This window comes from Colias croceus, chromosome 26, assembly GCF_905220415.1.
Source record: "Colias croceus chromosome 26, ilColCroc2.1".
NCBI lineage: Eukaryota > Metazoa > Arthropoda > Insecta > Lepidoptera > Pieridae > Colias > Colias croceus.
The window spans coordinates 3,742,573-3,758,761 of NC_059562.1; the positions used below are offsets into that span (position 1 = coordinate 3,742,573).

Sequence of the window (16,189 nt, forward strand, 5' to 3'; positions counted from 1 at the left end):
TGAGAATGGATGAGAATGATGTCATCATATCTTCCACTGAGATTATAAGAGGTAATATATCTAAGCATTTTATTTGGATTTTGACTTGTGACAAATGTAGGTGTAACAATGATGTGCGCTTCCATCTATTGTTCATCAAAATAATAACAATCATGTGAAATATAAGTTACTTTTTGCAGCATAATTTCTAGTATATTAGGTGTTTGATTATATGCAAAAGTATTTCATTGAATAATTACTTAACTTACCCATTAATAATGAATTGCAAGATTTATCACATCGGAAAGAATAACGGAATGCAGAATTTCTTCTTTATTAATATATACGAAGGCTCTGCAATACAATTGTTTTGCAAAGCATTTCTGCAATTCTATATCTTAGCATTTACCTACTGTGTAATGAAAATATCAAAAATGTAGCGAAGGAATTTATAGGCAACTCAATTTTTGTTAAAATCTTACTGTCTTCTTGTATGTTTGTCAAGTATTCAGACAGTTAATTATTATAACTGTACTGTAAAAACTGTACCATTAAAAATAAGCACTTCTAATTGGTTAAGCTGAGATTTTTACACAATATTAATAAGGTTCCTTCCTTTATTCATTCCTTTATGTAGCACTCTCGGAGCGCTATGCACTATGGCATATTATGTAGTGTCTATATCGCATCTATATGTATTAGCATTCCTTTACTTATTTCATTTATGAGTTAAATAACTCCTTAATATTTTTAATTTATTTAATACTTACTCCTATAATACTTATTTCAAAATGAATCCAATCGGGTGTCCCAAATGAAACATATCAGACATTTTTTGATTATAAAAAGATAATACTATCTTTACATATGTTAAACAAAGTATTATTTATGATTTAATGAAATAAGAAATTAAGAATACAACTTGCTCATGAATACACTGAGCTATTTGGTTCATCAATCTAATTCTATTAGTCTATAAATTGTTGTTTGAATAAAAAATATAAACCAATAATGCAATACACATAGAAATAAAACAATTTATTGTTTGATTTATTATACTTCACACTAGCTGTGCCCTGCCGTTTTACCCACCTTGCTCTCGCCTTGCACTCCTATTGAACTTAGCGTGAGCCTATAACTTTCCTCGATAAATGGTCTAACTAACACTGATAGAATTTTTGTATTCAACCAGTAGTTCCTGAGATTAGCGTGTTCCAACAAACAAACTCTTCAGCTATAAGTATATAATATAATATTTGTAAGCAATTTACCATCAATATATATATTCTCTGATTGTTTTTAACTTGAACAAGGTTGTAAGTTTCATAATCATAACAAATTCCAAAACAACAAAAAGCTGAATAAAATTTTACTTCCAGTTGTCGGGTTAAATGAATCTGTATTTATTTATTGAATAAACATTCCAGTTAATAGATTCGATTTGATAGTTTCAAATATCAGATCATCTACAACAAGAGTAATCTCTCGAAATATGATCGAGTTTAGTATATCATCATCATCATCAATATATTAAACTAGCTTGCCGCCTGCGGCCTCGCCCGCGTTTTCAAAGAAAAACCCGCATAGTTCCCGTTCCCGTGGGATTTCCTTTTTTTTTTTTATAGTGGGGAAATCTTCCAAAGATACCCACTGCCCCCGGGGAAGGAGCCGTGGGTTATGTCGGATTCCTACCGACTAAAACCCCACTGTGTTCCGTCGAGCCGCTTTAATGATGGGGCCGCGGGTATTGGTTGGAATTCTTCCGCGACCCCCTCGGCGGCAGCCCATCTCTAGGCCAGGCGCAAGCCAAGAACAGGAAAGATGGTTTGCCTGCTCTTCCCTCCCGTTGGCGGCATGAGCGGAACACGTCTCAAGCCGCCTCACCGAACCGGCCGATGGATTACATTCCCCGTTCCACCGCCCGGCCCCGTGGGATTTCCTGGATAAAACCTAGCCTATGTTGCTCAGTGAAGATGCAGCTTTCTAATGGTGAAAGGATTTTTAAAATCGGTCCAGTAGTTTATGCGTGAAAACCATACATACATACATATACATGCATACATAATTACAAACCTTTCCTCTTTATAATATTAGTATAGAATATAGATAATCCATTTCGCCTTAAAATTGTATACGAATGTCTCGAAATATGATCGAGTTTAGTACATAATAAAAACATCCTTGGCAATGTATGCACTTGCACCATATACATATTATCATAACATAATACAATATTTAACTGTGACATCAACATAAACAAAGTGAATTACATCACTCCAACACTTTGCAGTTACACAGTTTCTAGTTAGCCTTCGTTTTCTAGTTAATCTGTCACAAATCGTTATGGTCAGGGTCAGGCAAATGGGATTAAAATTGAAATACGAGACAAATATAATATAGGTATATTGTTTAGTTTTTGTTATTTTACAAAGTACCCCCTTTTGACTTAACTAGTCGCTTCTTCGGGGTAACTCTGGTAACATGAATCTTGTTACGGTTAGAAATAAAAAAATACCTATATATAATACTAGTGGTCCGCCCCGGCTTCGCCCGTGGTACATATTTGGCAATAAAAAGTAGCCTATGTCCTTTCTCGGGTATCAAAATACCTCTATACCAAATTTCATGCAAATTGGTTCAGTGGTTTAGGCGTGATTGAGTAACAGACAGACAGACAGACAGAGTTACTTTCGCATTTATAATATTAGTATGGATTACCTATGTTCAACAATTCCCTACGACGAAAACTAGGTACATAGTTTTGGTCAATGTCTACAAGATCTTAATGATAGCTGGAAAAGTTATCTTATTGCGATGAGCAAAAGCTGTTAATAATGCTGTGAGACATAGTAAGTATAATTCAAAAACTAATATAAATGTTGATGTAATATCAAAAATATAACTTCTATCCATTATATTGAAAACTACTCTATTCAAAGTCAGAAACTTCCAAGTTTCACCTATCAAAACTTTGTTATTAGAAGCTCAAGTTTATCAATTATCACGCAACCGCGAAGGTCTATTCCCTTACAAGGAGCTACTAAAAGTTTATTAGCTACTAAAGGTTTTCAATGTTTTTAAACTTCATATATTACCTACTTTTAATAAATCACGAACGATTTCGATGACTTGATTAAACTATTTTCCATAGATAACATCTTGGTGTATTTTCATTCAAAAACCGTCATTAGAAAAAGAGCGTGTATGTCGAGCACACGTGTCATGAGTGAAACTTCTTTGGCAAGATTTTAAATATACCAAAATCGTCGCCTTACTCCATGACGTGAACTTAAAATTTTACTCTCAACGCACCTAAAGAACTTCAAAATATTAAAGTTTAAAACCTATAGCTACTTCTCGATCGCGATTTACTTATTCATGTTTCTGCACTCGGGTATTATTTGCAAGCGCATTAAACATAGCAATTGCATACTGAAGCTAGTCGTAAAATGCAACTACACACGAAATTAGAGTTCTACATTATTCACAAAATTATCGTGGTCTGTGTAATGTGGTATTCAACTTGGTACATAACAATTTTATTCGACTACATTTTATGTGCACTTGCTGCCTGAATGATTATACTAGACTCTAGAGACAATATACTAGCCAAATTTTTTGAAAGTTTCTTTTTTAACACGCTTTAAATATATTATCCCTTAATTCAATTTTATTCAAACTTTGTACACTCATCAAGGATCAGTGACAACACAATAATAGTAAATAGTTTATCTTATTATATCATGATTTTTGTTGTTAACTAGGTATATTTACCTTTAATTAAATTGTATCACAAACCTCGCAGATAGATTTTAAATAAGCCTATAACTTTTAGGTACTATTTAAAGAAAGAAAGTGAGTCGCATACTATTCAAAATCAAATATTTACACGTAACTATGTAGTGTAGCTCAGGTAAACATCCTAAACAAACTACATAGAAATAAATTTGGTTAGAGTTTGGACGTTACGACGGGCATTGTCGAACTATGAACTTTTTATTTATTTTTGAATAACCGCACATTCTATGCACGGCACGAATCCATTTGTTAAAAAAAGCATACATATTTATTTAGACGACGTATTATTTTGATCGTTGGCTCGTATTGAACGTGATAAAAATTTGTGTAGTATGTGTAATTTCCATTCTAGTTATTGCTGTAAATTAATCTATGTTATATTTTTTAATATTGTAAAGCTGAAGAGTTTGTTTGTTTGAACGCGCTTGTCAAAGGAACTACTGGTCCTAGTTGAAAAATTATTTCGGTGTTAGATTGCCCATTTATCGAGGAAGGATGTAGGCTATAATATATTATCATGCAAACCAACAGGAACGAAGCAATGCGGGTAAAACCGCAGGGCACAGCTAGTGTGTTAATAAAACAAGTAAAATGTGTAAAACCTTTTTTTAATCTAATCCCATCCTGGTTACTATAACTAAATCACATAATAAATCTTAAACCTGGAGATAGAAAATGTACATGTACATAATATAATACATAGGTAGGATTACGATTGCATGTTGCATAAATAGCGGGAGCGTGTAACTGAAATACGTAATAGTTCAACTATAACATACCTTTAGTTACATATAACCATACCCTTTAAATTGGTAAATAATTATAAATGACACGAGAAATACTTAACTTCACTTATAAGATTTTACGTTTTATTGTTGCTCTTGTTTATGTAATACTAGCTACGCTCCGCGGTTTCATCCGCGTGGCTCCGCTTCTATTGGTCTTAGCGTAATGATACATATTATCACAGTATTACCATATTGTAATACTGTGATATTATATTCTTCTGATTAGCGCGTTCAAACAAACAAAAAAGCTTTTCAGTTTATAATATTACTAGCTGGTGCGTTGTGCGCGGGCTGCAAGCAGCCCGCGAGCCCCTTTTGCCCCTGGGTTGAAGCAATAGGGCAGTCATTTGAAAATATATTCGGATTTTCTGTCCATTTGTTACATCTGCTAACAGCGATTCTACAGTCAGTCGTTAATGCTTATAAATTCCCCATTCAAGTATTTTCCACTCCGGGAGGCTGTCCACCTTCGAGGGAGCGTAGTGCGCGGGCTGCAAGCAGCCCGCGAGCCCCTTTTGCCCCTGGGTTGAAGCAAAAGGGCAGTCATTTGAAAATAAATTCGAATTTTCTGTCCATTTGTTACATCTGCTAACAGCGATTCTACAGTCAGTCGGTTATGCTTATAAATTCCCCATTCAAGTATTTTCGACTCCGGGAGGCTGTCCACCTTCGAGGGAGCGTAGTGCGCGGGCTGCAAGCAGCCCGCGAAGCATCCCAGGACAGAAATCTTCAGTCATTTGAAAATGCATTAAAATTCCCCGTCAATTTGCTATTATCTGCAAACAGCGATTCCACAGTCAATCGGAAGTGCTTATAAATTTCAAATTCAAATATTTTCTATTCCGGGGGGCGGTTTACCTTCGAGGGTGCATGGTGCGCGAGCTGCAAGCAGCTCGCGGCTCATCCCAGGGCAGAAATCTTCAGTCATTTGAAAATGCATTCAAATTTCCTATCCATTTGTTACATCTCCTAACAGCGATTCTACAGTCAGTCGGTAATGCTTATAAATTCCCCATTCAAAATTTTCTATTCCGGGGGGCTGTCCACCTTCGAGGGTGCGTGGTGCGCGAGCTGCAAGCAGCTCGCGGCTCATCCCAGGGCAGAAATCTTCAGTCATTTGAAAATGCATTCGAATTTCCTTTCCATTTGTAACATCTGCTAACAGCGATTCTACAGTCAGTCGAAACTGCTTATAAATTACTTATTCAAATATTGTTAAATTTTTGAAACGTCTTATCGATAGCGGGCAGTGACTTTTCATAATAAACTGTTCAAGAGTTAACCTAACACGCTCGTCGCTTCGCTCCTCGCTACCTATTTGAATATTTAGGCCGGCCGCTGCCGCGACTCGCTCGCTTCGCTCGCTTGGCTCGTGCGATAGGTAGTTCAAAAGTTAACCTAACACGCTCGTCGCTTCGCTCCTCGCTTCCTATTTGAATATTTAGGCCGGCCGCTGCCGTGACTCGCTCGCTTTGCTCGCATGGCTCGTGTGGTAGTTCAAAAAGTTAATAAATATTTTCTACTCCGGGAGGCTGTCGACCCTCGAGGTTGCGCGGTGCGCGGGCAGCAAGCAGCCCGCGGTGCCGTCTTTTGCCGATGCTATTATACGCTCGTCACTTCGCTCCTCGCTACCTAAACTGCTTATAAATTACTTATTCAAATATTGGTAAAATTTTTTAAACGTCTTATCGATAGCGGGCAGTGACTTTTCATAATAAACTGTTCAAGAGTTAACCTAACACGCTCGTCGCTTCGCTCCTCGCTACTTCTTTGAATATTTACGCCAGCCACTGACGTGACTTGCTCGCTTCGCTCGCTTGGCTAGTGCTGTAGTTCGAAATTTAACCTAACTCGCTCGTCGCTTCGCTCCTCGCTACTTCTTTCAATATTTACGCCGGCCGCTGCCGTGACTCGCTCGCTTCGCTCGCTTGGCTCGTGTGGTAGGTAGTTCATAAGTTAACCTTACACGCTCGTCGCTTCGCTCCTCGCTACCTATTTGAATATTTACGCCGGCCGCTGCCGTGACTCGCTCGCTTCGCTCGCTTGGTTCGTGCGGTAGTTCAAAAGTTAATAAATATTTTCTACTCCGGGAGGCTGTCGACCCTCGAGGTTGCGCGGTGCGCGGGCAGCAAGCAGCCCGCGGTGCCGTCTTTTGCCGATGCTATTCAATTACCCTTCCTACTATGGAAATTTCCATACAAAATTTTCGAAAAAAAAATTTCGCTTTTTAGCAAAAATTTTTATGTGCCTGGAAGCGGATCAAGTTTTTAAACATTTTTTACCTTGGTGACCCCAACCTAAGTGCCACCAGTTCAGAGAGCCGTTGAATTTCGTGATGTATGGAAAATGGAAACCGGGGGTCGGAGAGAAATTCTGAGTATGCAGTTTTGTAAATCTGACCAATCAGAGCACAGAAGTCAATTTTCAGACCGATCGTGACGGAACCGGCGCCACCATCTTGCTTTGAAAAATTGGCCATTTTTGAAAAAAAAATTGCGTCCAATTTGAAATTTCTCGATTGCCCTGGTAGCGCCCCATCTTCCTGATCATTTTTTAGTTCTACACACCCCACCTATCTCGCGCTATTTCGGAGAGCCGTCGAATTTCGCGTTGTATGAAACTCGGAAACCAGCTGTGGAAACTCGATTATGAGTACGCCAACTTAATTTGCGGCTCGATTAAAGCCCCTGAGCCAAGTTTCAGCGCGATCACATCAGCGATGGCCGTTTTAGAATTTGTATGGCGGCGGCCATTTTTTCCGCCATTTTGAATTTTTTTCACACTCTGTGGTAATTGCTCGAGGTCTACTACAAGTTTAGTTCGAGCACCCCAGATGCAGCTGCTACCGTTTGCGCGGGCCGTTGACCGTCTTCGCGAGATGTGGGAAAGTTTAAGATTTCGGATTTTTCTGGATATCCTGGGAGTTGGGCGAGTATGAATGCGTCATTGGTTTATTTCTCTATTGCACCACCTCGGCTAAATTTACGTTTTTATGTTTGCGCCAAAAATGGAAAAATTCCAAAATCGAGCATCCCACTACGGCTCCCTGGTAGCGTCCCAGGGTGGTGATCATTTTTAGTTCCGACACCCCCCACCCAACTCGCACCGTTTCCGCGGGCCGTTGGATTTTACGTTGTATGGAAGTTGGAAACTGGGGCCCGGAGCCACTCGAACGGGGCACCGATCGATTCGCCGGCTCGAACAGAGCACGTGTGCCAAATTTGAGACGTAAGGATTCATAAACGGCGATTTTGGCAAAGTACGGCGGCCATCTTGTTTTCGCGAAAATCCCCATTTTTCCACCACCCCTGGTAATCGCCACCAGTTCCGAGCATTTTTTGTTCAGACACCCCCCCTCCAGGTGGCACCGTTTTTGCGCACCTCCAGGGGTCCACTTGGTTTTCGAAGATGATCGAGATCGCTATATTTTTCCTCTGGTCACTCGGCGCACCTCTACACGATCACGTCGAAATCCCCCCCACTTTCCACGTAGTTTCCGAGAAAACCGATGTCAGTCAGTGAGTCAGTCAGTGGTAGTGTAGCTTTATATATTATAACTAGCTGGTGCGTTGTGCGCGGGCTGCAAGCAGCCCGCGAGCTCCTTTTGCCCCAGGGTTGAAGCAATAGGGCAGTCATTAGAAAATGTGTTGGAATTCCCAGTCCATTTGTAATTTCCTGCTAACAGCGATTCCACAGTCAATCGGAAGTGCTTATAAATTCCCAATTCAAATATTTTCTATTCTGGAATGCTGTCCACCTTCGAGGGAGCGTAGTGCGAAGCATCCCAGGGCAGAAATCTTCAGTCATTTGAAAATGCATTAAAATTCCCCGTAAATTTGCTATTATCTGCAAACAGCGATTCCACAGTCAATCGGAAATGCTTATAAATTTCAAATTCAAATATTTTCTTTTCCGGGGGGCGGTTCACCTTCGAGGGTGCGTGGTGCGCGAGCTGCAAGCAGCTCGCGGCTCATCCCAGGGCAGAAATCTTCAGTCATTTGAAAATGCATTCGAATTTCCTTTCCATTTGTAACATCTGCTAACAGCGATTCTATAGTCAGTCGAAACTGCTTATAAATTCCCCATTCAAATATTTTCTATTCCGGGGGGCTATCCACCATCGAGGGTGCGTGGTGCGCGGGCTGCAAGCAGCCCGCGGTACATCCCAGGGACAAAAATCTTCAGTCATTAGAAAATGCGTTAAAATTCCCCGTCAATTTGCTTTTATCTGCTAACAGCGATTCTACAGTAAGTCGTTAATGCTTATAAATTCCCCATTCAAATATTTTCTATTCCGGGGGGCTGTCCACCTTCGAGGGTGCATGGTGCGCGAGCTGCAAGCAGCTCGCGGCTCATCCCAGGGCAGAAATCTTCAGTTATTTGAAAATGCATTCGAATTTCCTTTCCATTTGTAACATCTGCTAATAGCGATTCTACAGTCAGTCGAAACTGCTTATAAATTACTTATTCAATTATTGTTAAATTTTTGAAACGTCTTATCGATAGCGGGCAGTGACTTTTCATAATAAACTGTTCAAGAGTTAACCTAACACGCTCGTCGCTTCGCTCCTCACTACCTATTTGAATATTTAGGCCGGCCGCTGCCGCGACTCGCTCGCTTCGCTCGCTTGGCTCGTGCGATAGGTAGTTCAAAAGTTAACCTAACACGCTCGTCGCTTCGCTCCTCGCTACCTATTTGAATATTTAGGCCGGCCGCTGTCGCGACTCGCTCGCTTAGCTCGCATGGCTCGTGTGGTAGTTCAAAAGTTAACCTTACACGCTCGTCGCTTCGCTCCTCGCTACCTAAACTGCTTATAAATTACTTATTCAAATATTGGTAAATTTTTTAAACGTCTTATCGATAGCGGGCAGTGACTTTTCATAATAAACTGTTCAAGAGTTAACCTAACACGCTCGTCGCTTCGCTCCTCGCTACCTATTTGAATATTTAGGCCGGCCGCTGCCGCAACTCGCTCGCTTGGCTCGTGCGGTAGGTAGTTCATAAGTTAACCTAACACGCTCGTCGCTTCGCTCCTCGCTACCTATTTGAATATTTAGGCCGGCCGTTGACGCGACTCGCTCGCTTCGCTCGCTTGGCTCGTGCGGTAAGTAGTTCAAAAGTTAACCTAACACGCTCGTCGCTTCGCTCCTCGCTACCTATTTGAATATTTATGCTGGCAGCTGCCGTGACTCGCTCGCTTCGCTCGCTTGGCTCGTGCGGTAGGTAGTTCAAAAGTTAATAAATATTTTCGACTCCGGGAGGCTGTCAACCCTCGAAGTTGCGCGGTGCGCGGGCAGCAAGCAGCCCGCGGTACCACCTTTTGCCGTTGCTATTCAATCATCCTTCCTACTATGGAAATTTCCATACAAAATTTTCGAAAAAAAAAATTTCGCTTTTTAGCAAAAAATTTTATGTGCCTGGAAGCGGACCAAGTTTTTAAACATTTTTTACTTAGGCGACCCCGACCTACCTGTCACCGGTTCAGAGAGCCGTTGAATTTCCTGATGTATGGAAAATGGAAACCAGGGGTCGGAGAGAGATTCTGAGTATGCAGTTTTGTAAATATGGCCGATAAGAGCACAAAAGTCAATTTTTAGACCCATCGTAAAGTAACCGGCGCCACCATCTTGCTTTGAAAAATTGGCCATTTTTGAAAAAAAAAATGGCGTCCAATTTGAAATTTCTCCATTGCCCTGGTAGCACCCCATCTTCCTGATCATTTTTTAGTTCTACACCCCCCACCTATCTCGCGCCGTTTCCGAGAGCCGTCGAATTTCGCGTTGTATGAAACTCGGAAACCAGCGGTGGAAATTCAATTATGAGTATCCCACCTTAATATGCGGCTCGATTAAAGCCCCTGTGCCAAGTTTCAGCGCGATCACACCAGCGGTGGCCGTTTTAGAATTTGTATGGCGGCGGCCATTTTTTCCGCCATTTTGAATTTTTTTCGCACTCTGTGGTAATTGCTCGAGGTCTACTCCAAGTTTAGTTCGAGCACCCCAGATGTAGCTGCTACCGTTTGCGCGGGCCGTTGACCGTCTTCGAGAGATGAGGGAAAGTTTAAGATTTCGTATTTTTCTGGATATCCTGGGAGCTGGGCGAGTACGAATGCATCATTGGTGTATTTCTCCGTTGCGCCACCTCGTCTAAATTTACGTTTTTATGTTTGCGCCAAAAATGGAAAAATTCCAAAATCGAGCGTCCCACTACGGCTCCCTGGTAGCGTCCCAGGGTGGTGATCATTTTTAGTTCCGACACCCCCCACCCAACTCGCACCGTTTCCGCGGGCCGTTGGATTTTACGTTGTATGGAAGTTGGAAACTGGGGCCCGGAGCCACTCGAACGGGGCACCGATCGATTCGCCGGCTCGAACAGAGCACGTGTGCCAAATTTGAGACGTAAGGATTCATAAACGGCGATTTTGGCAAAGTACGGCGGCCATCTTGTTTTCGCGAAAATCACCATTTTTCCATCATCCCTGGTAATCGCCACCAGTTCCGAGCATTTTTTGTTCAGACACCCCCCCTCCAGGTGGCACCGTTTCTGCGCACCACCAGGGGTCCACTCGGTATTCGAAGGTGATCGAGATCGCTATATTTTTCCTCTGGTCACTCGGCGCACCTCTACACGATCACGTCGAAATCCCCCCCACTTTCCACGTAGTTTCCGAGAAAAGCGATGTCAGTGAGTGAGTGAGTGGTAGTGTAGCTTTATATATTATAACTAGCTGGTGCGTTGTGCGCGGGCTGCAAGCAGCCCGCGAGCCCCTTTTGCCCCTGGGTTGAAGCAATAGGGCAGTCATTAGAAAATGTGTTAGAATTCCCAGTCCATTTGTAATTTTCTGCTAACAGCGATTCCACAGTCAGTCGGTAATGCTTATAAATTCCCCATTCAAGTATTTTCCACTCCGGGAGGCTGTCCACCTTCGAGGGAGCGTAGTGCGCGGGCTGCAAGCAGCCCGCGAAGCATCCCAGGACAGAAATCTTCAGTCATTTGAAAATGCATTAAAATTCCCCGTCAATTTGCTATTAACTGCAAACAGCGATTCCACAGTCAATCGGAAGTGCTTATAAATTTCAAATTCAAATATTTTCTATTCCGGGGGGCGGTTCACCTTCGAGGGTGCATGGTGCGCGAGCTGCAAGCAGCTCGCGGCTCATCCCAGGGCAGAAATCTTCAGTCATTTGAAAATGCATTCAAATTTCCTATCCATTTGTTACATCTGCTAACAGCGATTCTACAGTAAGTCGTTAATGCTTATAAATTCCCCATTCAAGTATTTTCCACTCCGGGAGGCTGTCCACCTTCGAGGGAGCGTAGTGCGCGGGCTGCAAGCAGCCCGCGAAGCATCCCAGGGCAGAAATCTTCAGTCATTTGAAAATGCATTCGAATTTCCTATCCATTTGTTACATCTCCTAACAGTGATTCTACAGTCAGTCGGTAATGCTTATAAATTCCCCATTCAAATATTTTCTATTCCGGGGGGCTGTCCACCTTCGAGGGTGCGTGGTGCGCGAGCTGCAAGCAGCTCGCGGCTCATCCCAGGGCAGAAATCTTCAGTCATTTGAAAATGCATTCGAATTTCCTGTCCATTTCTTACATCTGCTAACAGCGATTCTACAGTCAGTCGAAACTGCTTATAAATTACTTTTTCAAATATTGTTAAATTTTTGAAACGTCTTATCGATAGCGGGCAGTGACTTTTCATAATAAACTGTTCAAGAGTTAACCTAACACGCTCGTCGCTTCGCTCCTCGCTACCTATTTGAATATTTAGGCCGGCCGCTGCCGTGACTCGCTCGCTTCGCTCGCTTGGCTCGTGCGAAAGGTAGTTCAAAAGTTAACCTAACACGCTCTTCGCTTCGCTCCTCGCTACCTATTTGAATATTTAGGTCGGCCGCTGTCGTGACTCGCTCGCTTCGCTCGCATGGCTCGTTTGGTAGTTCAAAAGTTAACCTTTCACGCTCGTCGCTTCGCTCCTCGCTACCTAAACTGCTTATAAATTACTTATTCAAATATTGGTAAAATTTTTGAAACGTCTTATCGATAGCGGGCAGTGACTTTTCATAATAAACTGTTCAAGAGTTAACCTAACACGCTCGTCGCTTCGCTCCTCGCTACCTATATGAATATTTAGGCTGGCCGCTGCCGCAACTCGCTCGCTTCGCTCGCTTGGCTCGTGCGGTAGGTAGTTCATAAGTTAACCTAACACGCTCGTCGCTTCGCTCCTCGCTACCTATTTGAATATTTAGGCCGGCCGTTGACGCGACTCGCTCGCTTCGCTCGCTTGGCTCGTGCGGTAAGTAGTTCAAAAGTTAACCTAACACGCTCGTCGCTTCGCTCCTCGCTACCTATTTGAATATTTATGCTGGCCGCTGCCGTGACTCGCTCGCTTCGCTCGCTTGGCTCGTGCGGTAGGTAGTTCAAAAGTTAATAAATATTTTCTACTCCGGGAGGCTGTCAACCCTCGAAGTTGCGCGGTGCGCGGGCAGCAAGCAGCCCGCGGTGCCGTCTTTTGCCGATGCTATTCAATTACCCTTCCTACTATGGAAATTTCCATACAAAATTTTCAAAAAAAAAAATTCGCTTTTCAACAAAAAAATTTATATGCCTGGAAGCGGACCAAGTTTTGAAGTATTTTTTACTTCGGCAACCCCGACCTAAGTGCCACCAGTTTAGAGAGCCGTTGAATTTCGTGATGTATGGAAAATGGAAACCGGGGGTCGGAGAGATATTCTGAGTATGCAGTTTTGTAAATCTAGCCGATTAGAGCACAGAAGTCAATTTTCAGACCGATCGTGAAGTAACCGGCGCCACCATCTTGCTTTGAAAAATTGGCCATTTTTGAAAAAAAAATTGCGTCCAATTTGAAATTTCTCGATTGCCCTGGGAGCACCCCATCTTCCTGATCATTTTTTAGTTCTACACCCCCCGGCTATCTGGCGCCGTTTCGGAGAGCCGTCGAATTTTGCGTTGTATGAAACTCAGAAACCAGCCATGGAAACTCGATTATGAGTATGCCAACTTAATGTGCGGCTTGATTAAAGCCCTTGTGCCAAGTTTCAGCGCGATCGGACCAGCGATGGCCGTTTTAGCATTTGTATGGCGGCGGCCATTTTTTCCGCCATTTTGAATTTTTTTCACACTCTGTGGTAATTGCTCGAGGTCTATTCCAAGTTTAGTTCGAGCACCCCAGATGTAGCTGTTACCGTTTGCGCGGGCCGTTGACCGTCTTCGAGAGATGAGGGAAAGTTTAAGATTTCGGATTTTTCTGGATATCCTGGGAGCTGGGCGAGTACGAACACGGTGTGAGTGTATTTCCGCGATGCGCCACCTCGGCTAAATTTACGTTTTTATGTTTGCGCCAAAAATGGAAAAATTCCAAAATCGAGCATCCCACTATGGCTCCCTGGTAGCGTCCCAGGGTGGTGATCATTTTTAGTTCCGGGACCCCCCACCCAACTCGCACCGTTTCCGCGGGCCGTTGGATTTTCCAATGTATGAAAGTCGGAAACCAGGGCCCGGAGCCACTCGAACGGGGCACCGATCGATTTGCCGGCTCGAACAGAGCACGTGTGCCAAATTTGAGACGTAAGGATTCATAAACGGCGATTTTAGCAAAGTACGGCGGCCATCTTGTTTTCGCGAAAATCCCCATTTTTCCACCACCCCTGGTAATCGCCACCAGTTCCGAGCATTTTTTGTTCAGACACCCCCCCTCCAAGTGGCACCGTTTCTGCGCACCTCCAGGGGTCCACTCTCTTGTCCAGGGTGTTGGAGATGTCAATATTTTTCCGGTGGTCACTCGGCGCACCTCTACACGATCACGTCGAAATCCCCCCAACTTTCCGCGTAGTTTCCGAGAAACCCGATGTCAGTCAGTCAGTGAGTGGTAGTGTAGCTTTATATATTATAACTAGCTGGTGCGTTGTGCGCGGGCTGCAAGCAGCCCGCGAGCCCCTTTTGCCCCTGGGTTGAAGCAATAGGGCAGTCATTAGAAAATGTGTTAGAATTCCCAGTCCATTTGTAATTTTCTGCTAACAGCGATTCCACAGTCAGTCGGTAATGCTTATAAATTCCCCATTCAAGTATTTTCCACTCCGGGAGGCTGTCCACCTTCGAGGGAGCGTAGTGCGCGGGCTGCAAGCAGCCCGCGAAGCATCCCAGGACAGAAATCTTCAGTCATTTGAAAATGCATTAAAATTCCCCGTCAATTTGCTATTATCTGCAAACAGCGATTCCACAGTCAATCGGAAGTGCTTATAAATTTCAAATTCAAATATTTTCTATTCCGGGGGGCGGTTCACCTTCGAGGGTGCATGGTGCGCGAGCTGCAAGCAGCTCGCGGCTCATCCCAGGGCAGAAAGCTTCAGTCATTTGAAAATGCATTCAAATTTCCTATCCATTTGTTACATCTCCTAACAGCGATTCTACAGTCAGTCGGTAATGCTTATAAATTCCCCATTCAAGTATTTTCCACTCCGGGAGGCTGTCCACCTTCGAGGGAGCGTAGTGCGCGGGCTGCAAGCAGCCCGCGAAGCATCCCAGGGCAGAAATCTTCAGTCATATGAAAATGCGTTAAAATTCCCCGTCAATTTGCTTTTATCTGCTAACAGCGATTCTACAGTCAGTCGTTAATGCTTATAAATTCCCCATTCAAGTATTTTACACTCCGGGAGGCTGTCCACCTTCGAGGGAGCGTAGTGCGCGGGCTGCAAGCAGCCCGCGAAGCATCCCAGGGCAGAAATCTTCAGTCATTTGAAAATGCATTCGAATTTCCTATCCATTTGTTACATCTCCTAACAGCGATTCTACAGTCAGTCGGTAATGCTTATAAATTCCCCATTCAAATATTTTCTATTCTGGGGGGCTGTCCACCTTCGAGGTTGCGTGGTGCGCGAGCTGCAAGCAGCTCGCGGCTCATCCCAGGGCAGAAATCTTCAGTCATTTGAAAATGCATTCGAATTTCCTTTCCAATTGTAACATCTGCTAACAGCGATTCTACAGTCAGTCGAAACTGCTTATAAATTACTTATTCCTATGTTGTTAAATTTTTGAAACGTCTTATCGATAGCGGGCAGTGACTTTTCATAATAAACTGTTCAAGAGTTAACCTAACACGCTCGTCGCTTCGCTCCTCGCTACCTTAACTATACCTACCTATTTGAATATTTAGGCCGGCCGCTGCCGCGACTCGCTCGCTTCGCTCGCTTGGCTCGTGCGATAGGTAGTTCAAAAGTTAACCTAACACGCTCGTCGCTTCGCTCCTCGCTACCTATTTGAATATTTAGGCCGGCCGCTGCCGTGACTCGCTCGCTTCGTTCGCATGGCTCGTGTGGTAGTTCAAAAGTTAACCTTACACGCTCGTCGCTTCGCTCCTCGCTACCTAAACTGCTTATAAATTACTTATTCAAATATTGGTAAAATTTTTGAAACGTCTTATCGATAGCGGGCAGTGACTTTTCATAATAAACTGTTCAAGAGTTAACCTAACACGCTCGTCGCTTCGCTCCTCGCTACCTATTTGAATATTTAGGCCGGCCGCTGGCGCAACTCGCTCGCTTCGCTCGCTTGGCTCGTGCGGTAGGTAGTTCATAAGTTAACCTAACACGCTCGTCGCTTC

At 43.3% G+C, this 16,189-nt stretch overlaps 1 protein-coding gene across 1 annotated transcript in view; it reads left to right on the plus strand.

Moving 5' to 3' along the window:
- LOC123703505 (tyrosine-protein phosphatase CDC14 homolog) overlaps positions 1 to 16,189 on the plus strand; it is a 37,113-nt gene continuing 20,924 nt past the window's right edge. Inside the window, exon 1 of the mRNA XM_045651536.1 lies at positions 1 to 51. Coding sequence (XP_045507492.1) covers positions 6 to 51 — 46 coding nt within the window. The 5' untranslated portion in view covers positions 1 to 5. The remainder of the gene's footprint in view (positions 52 to 16,189) is intronic.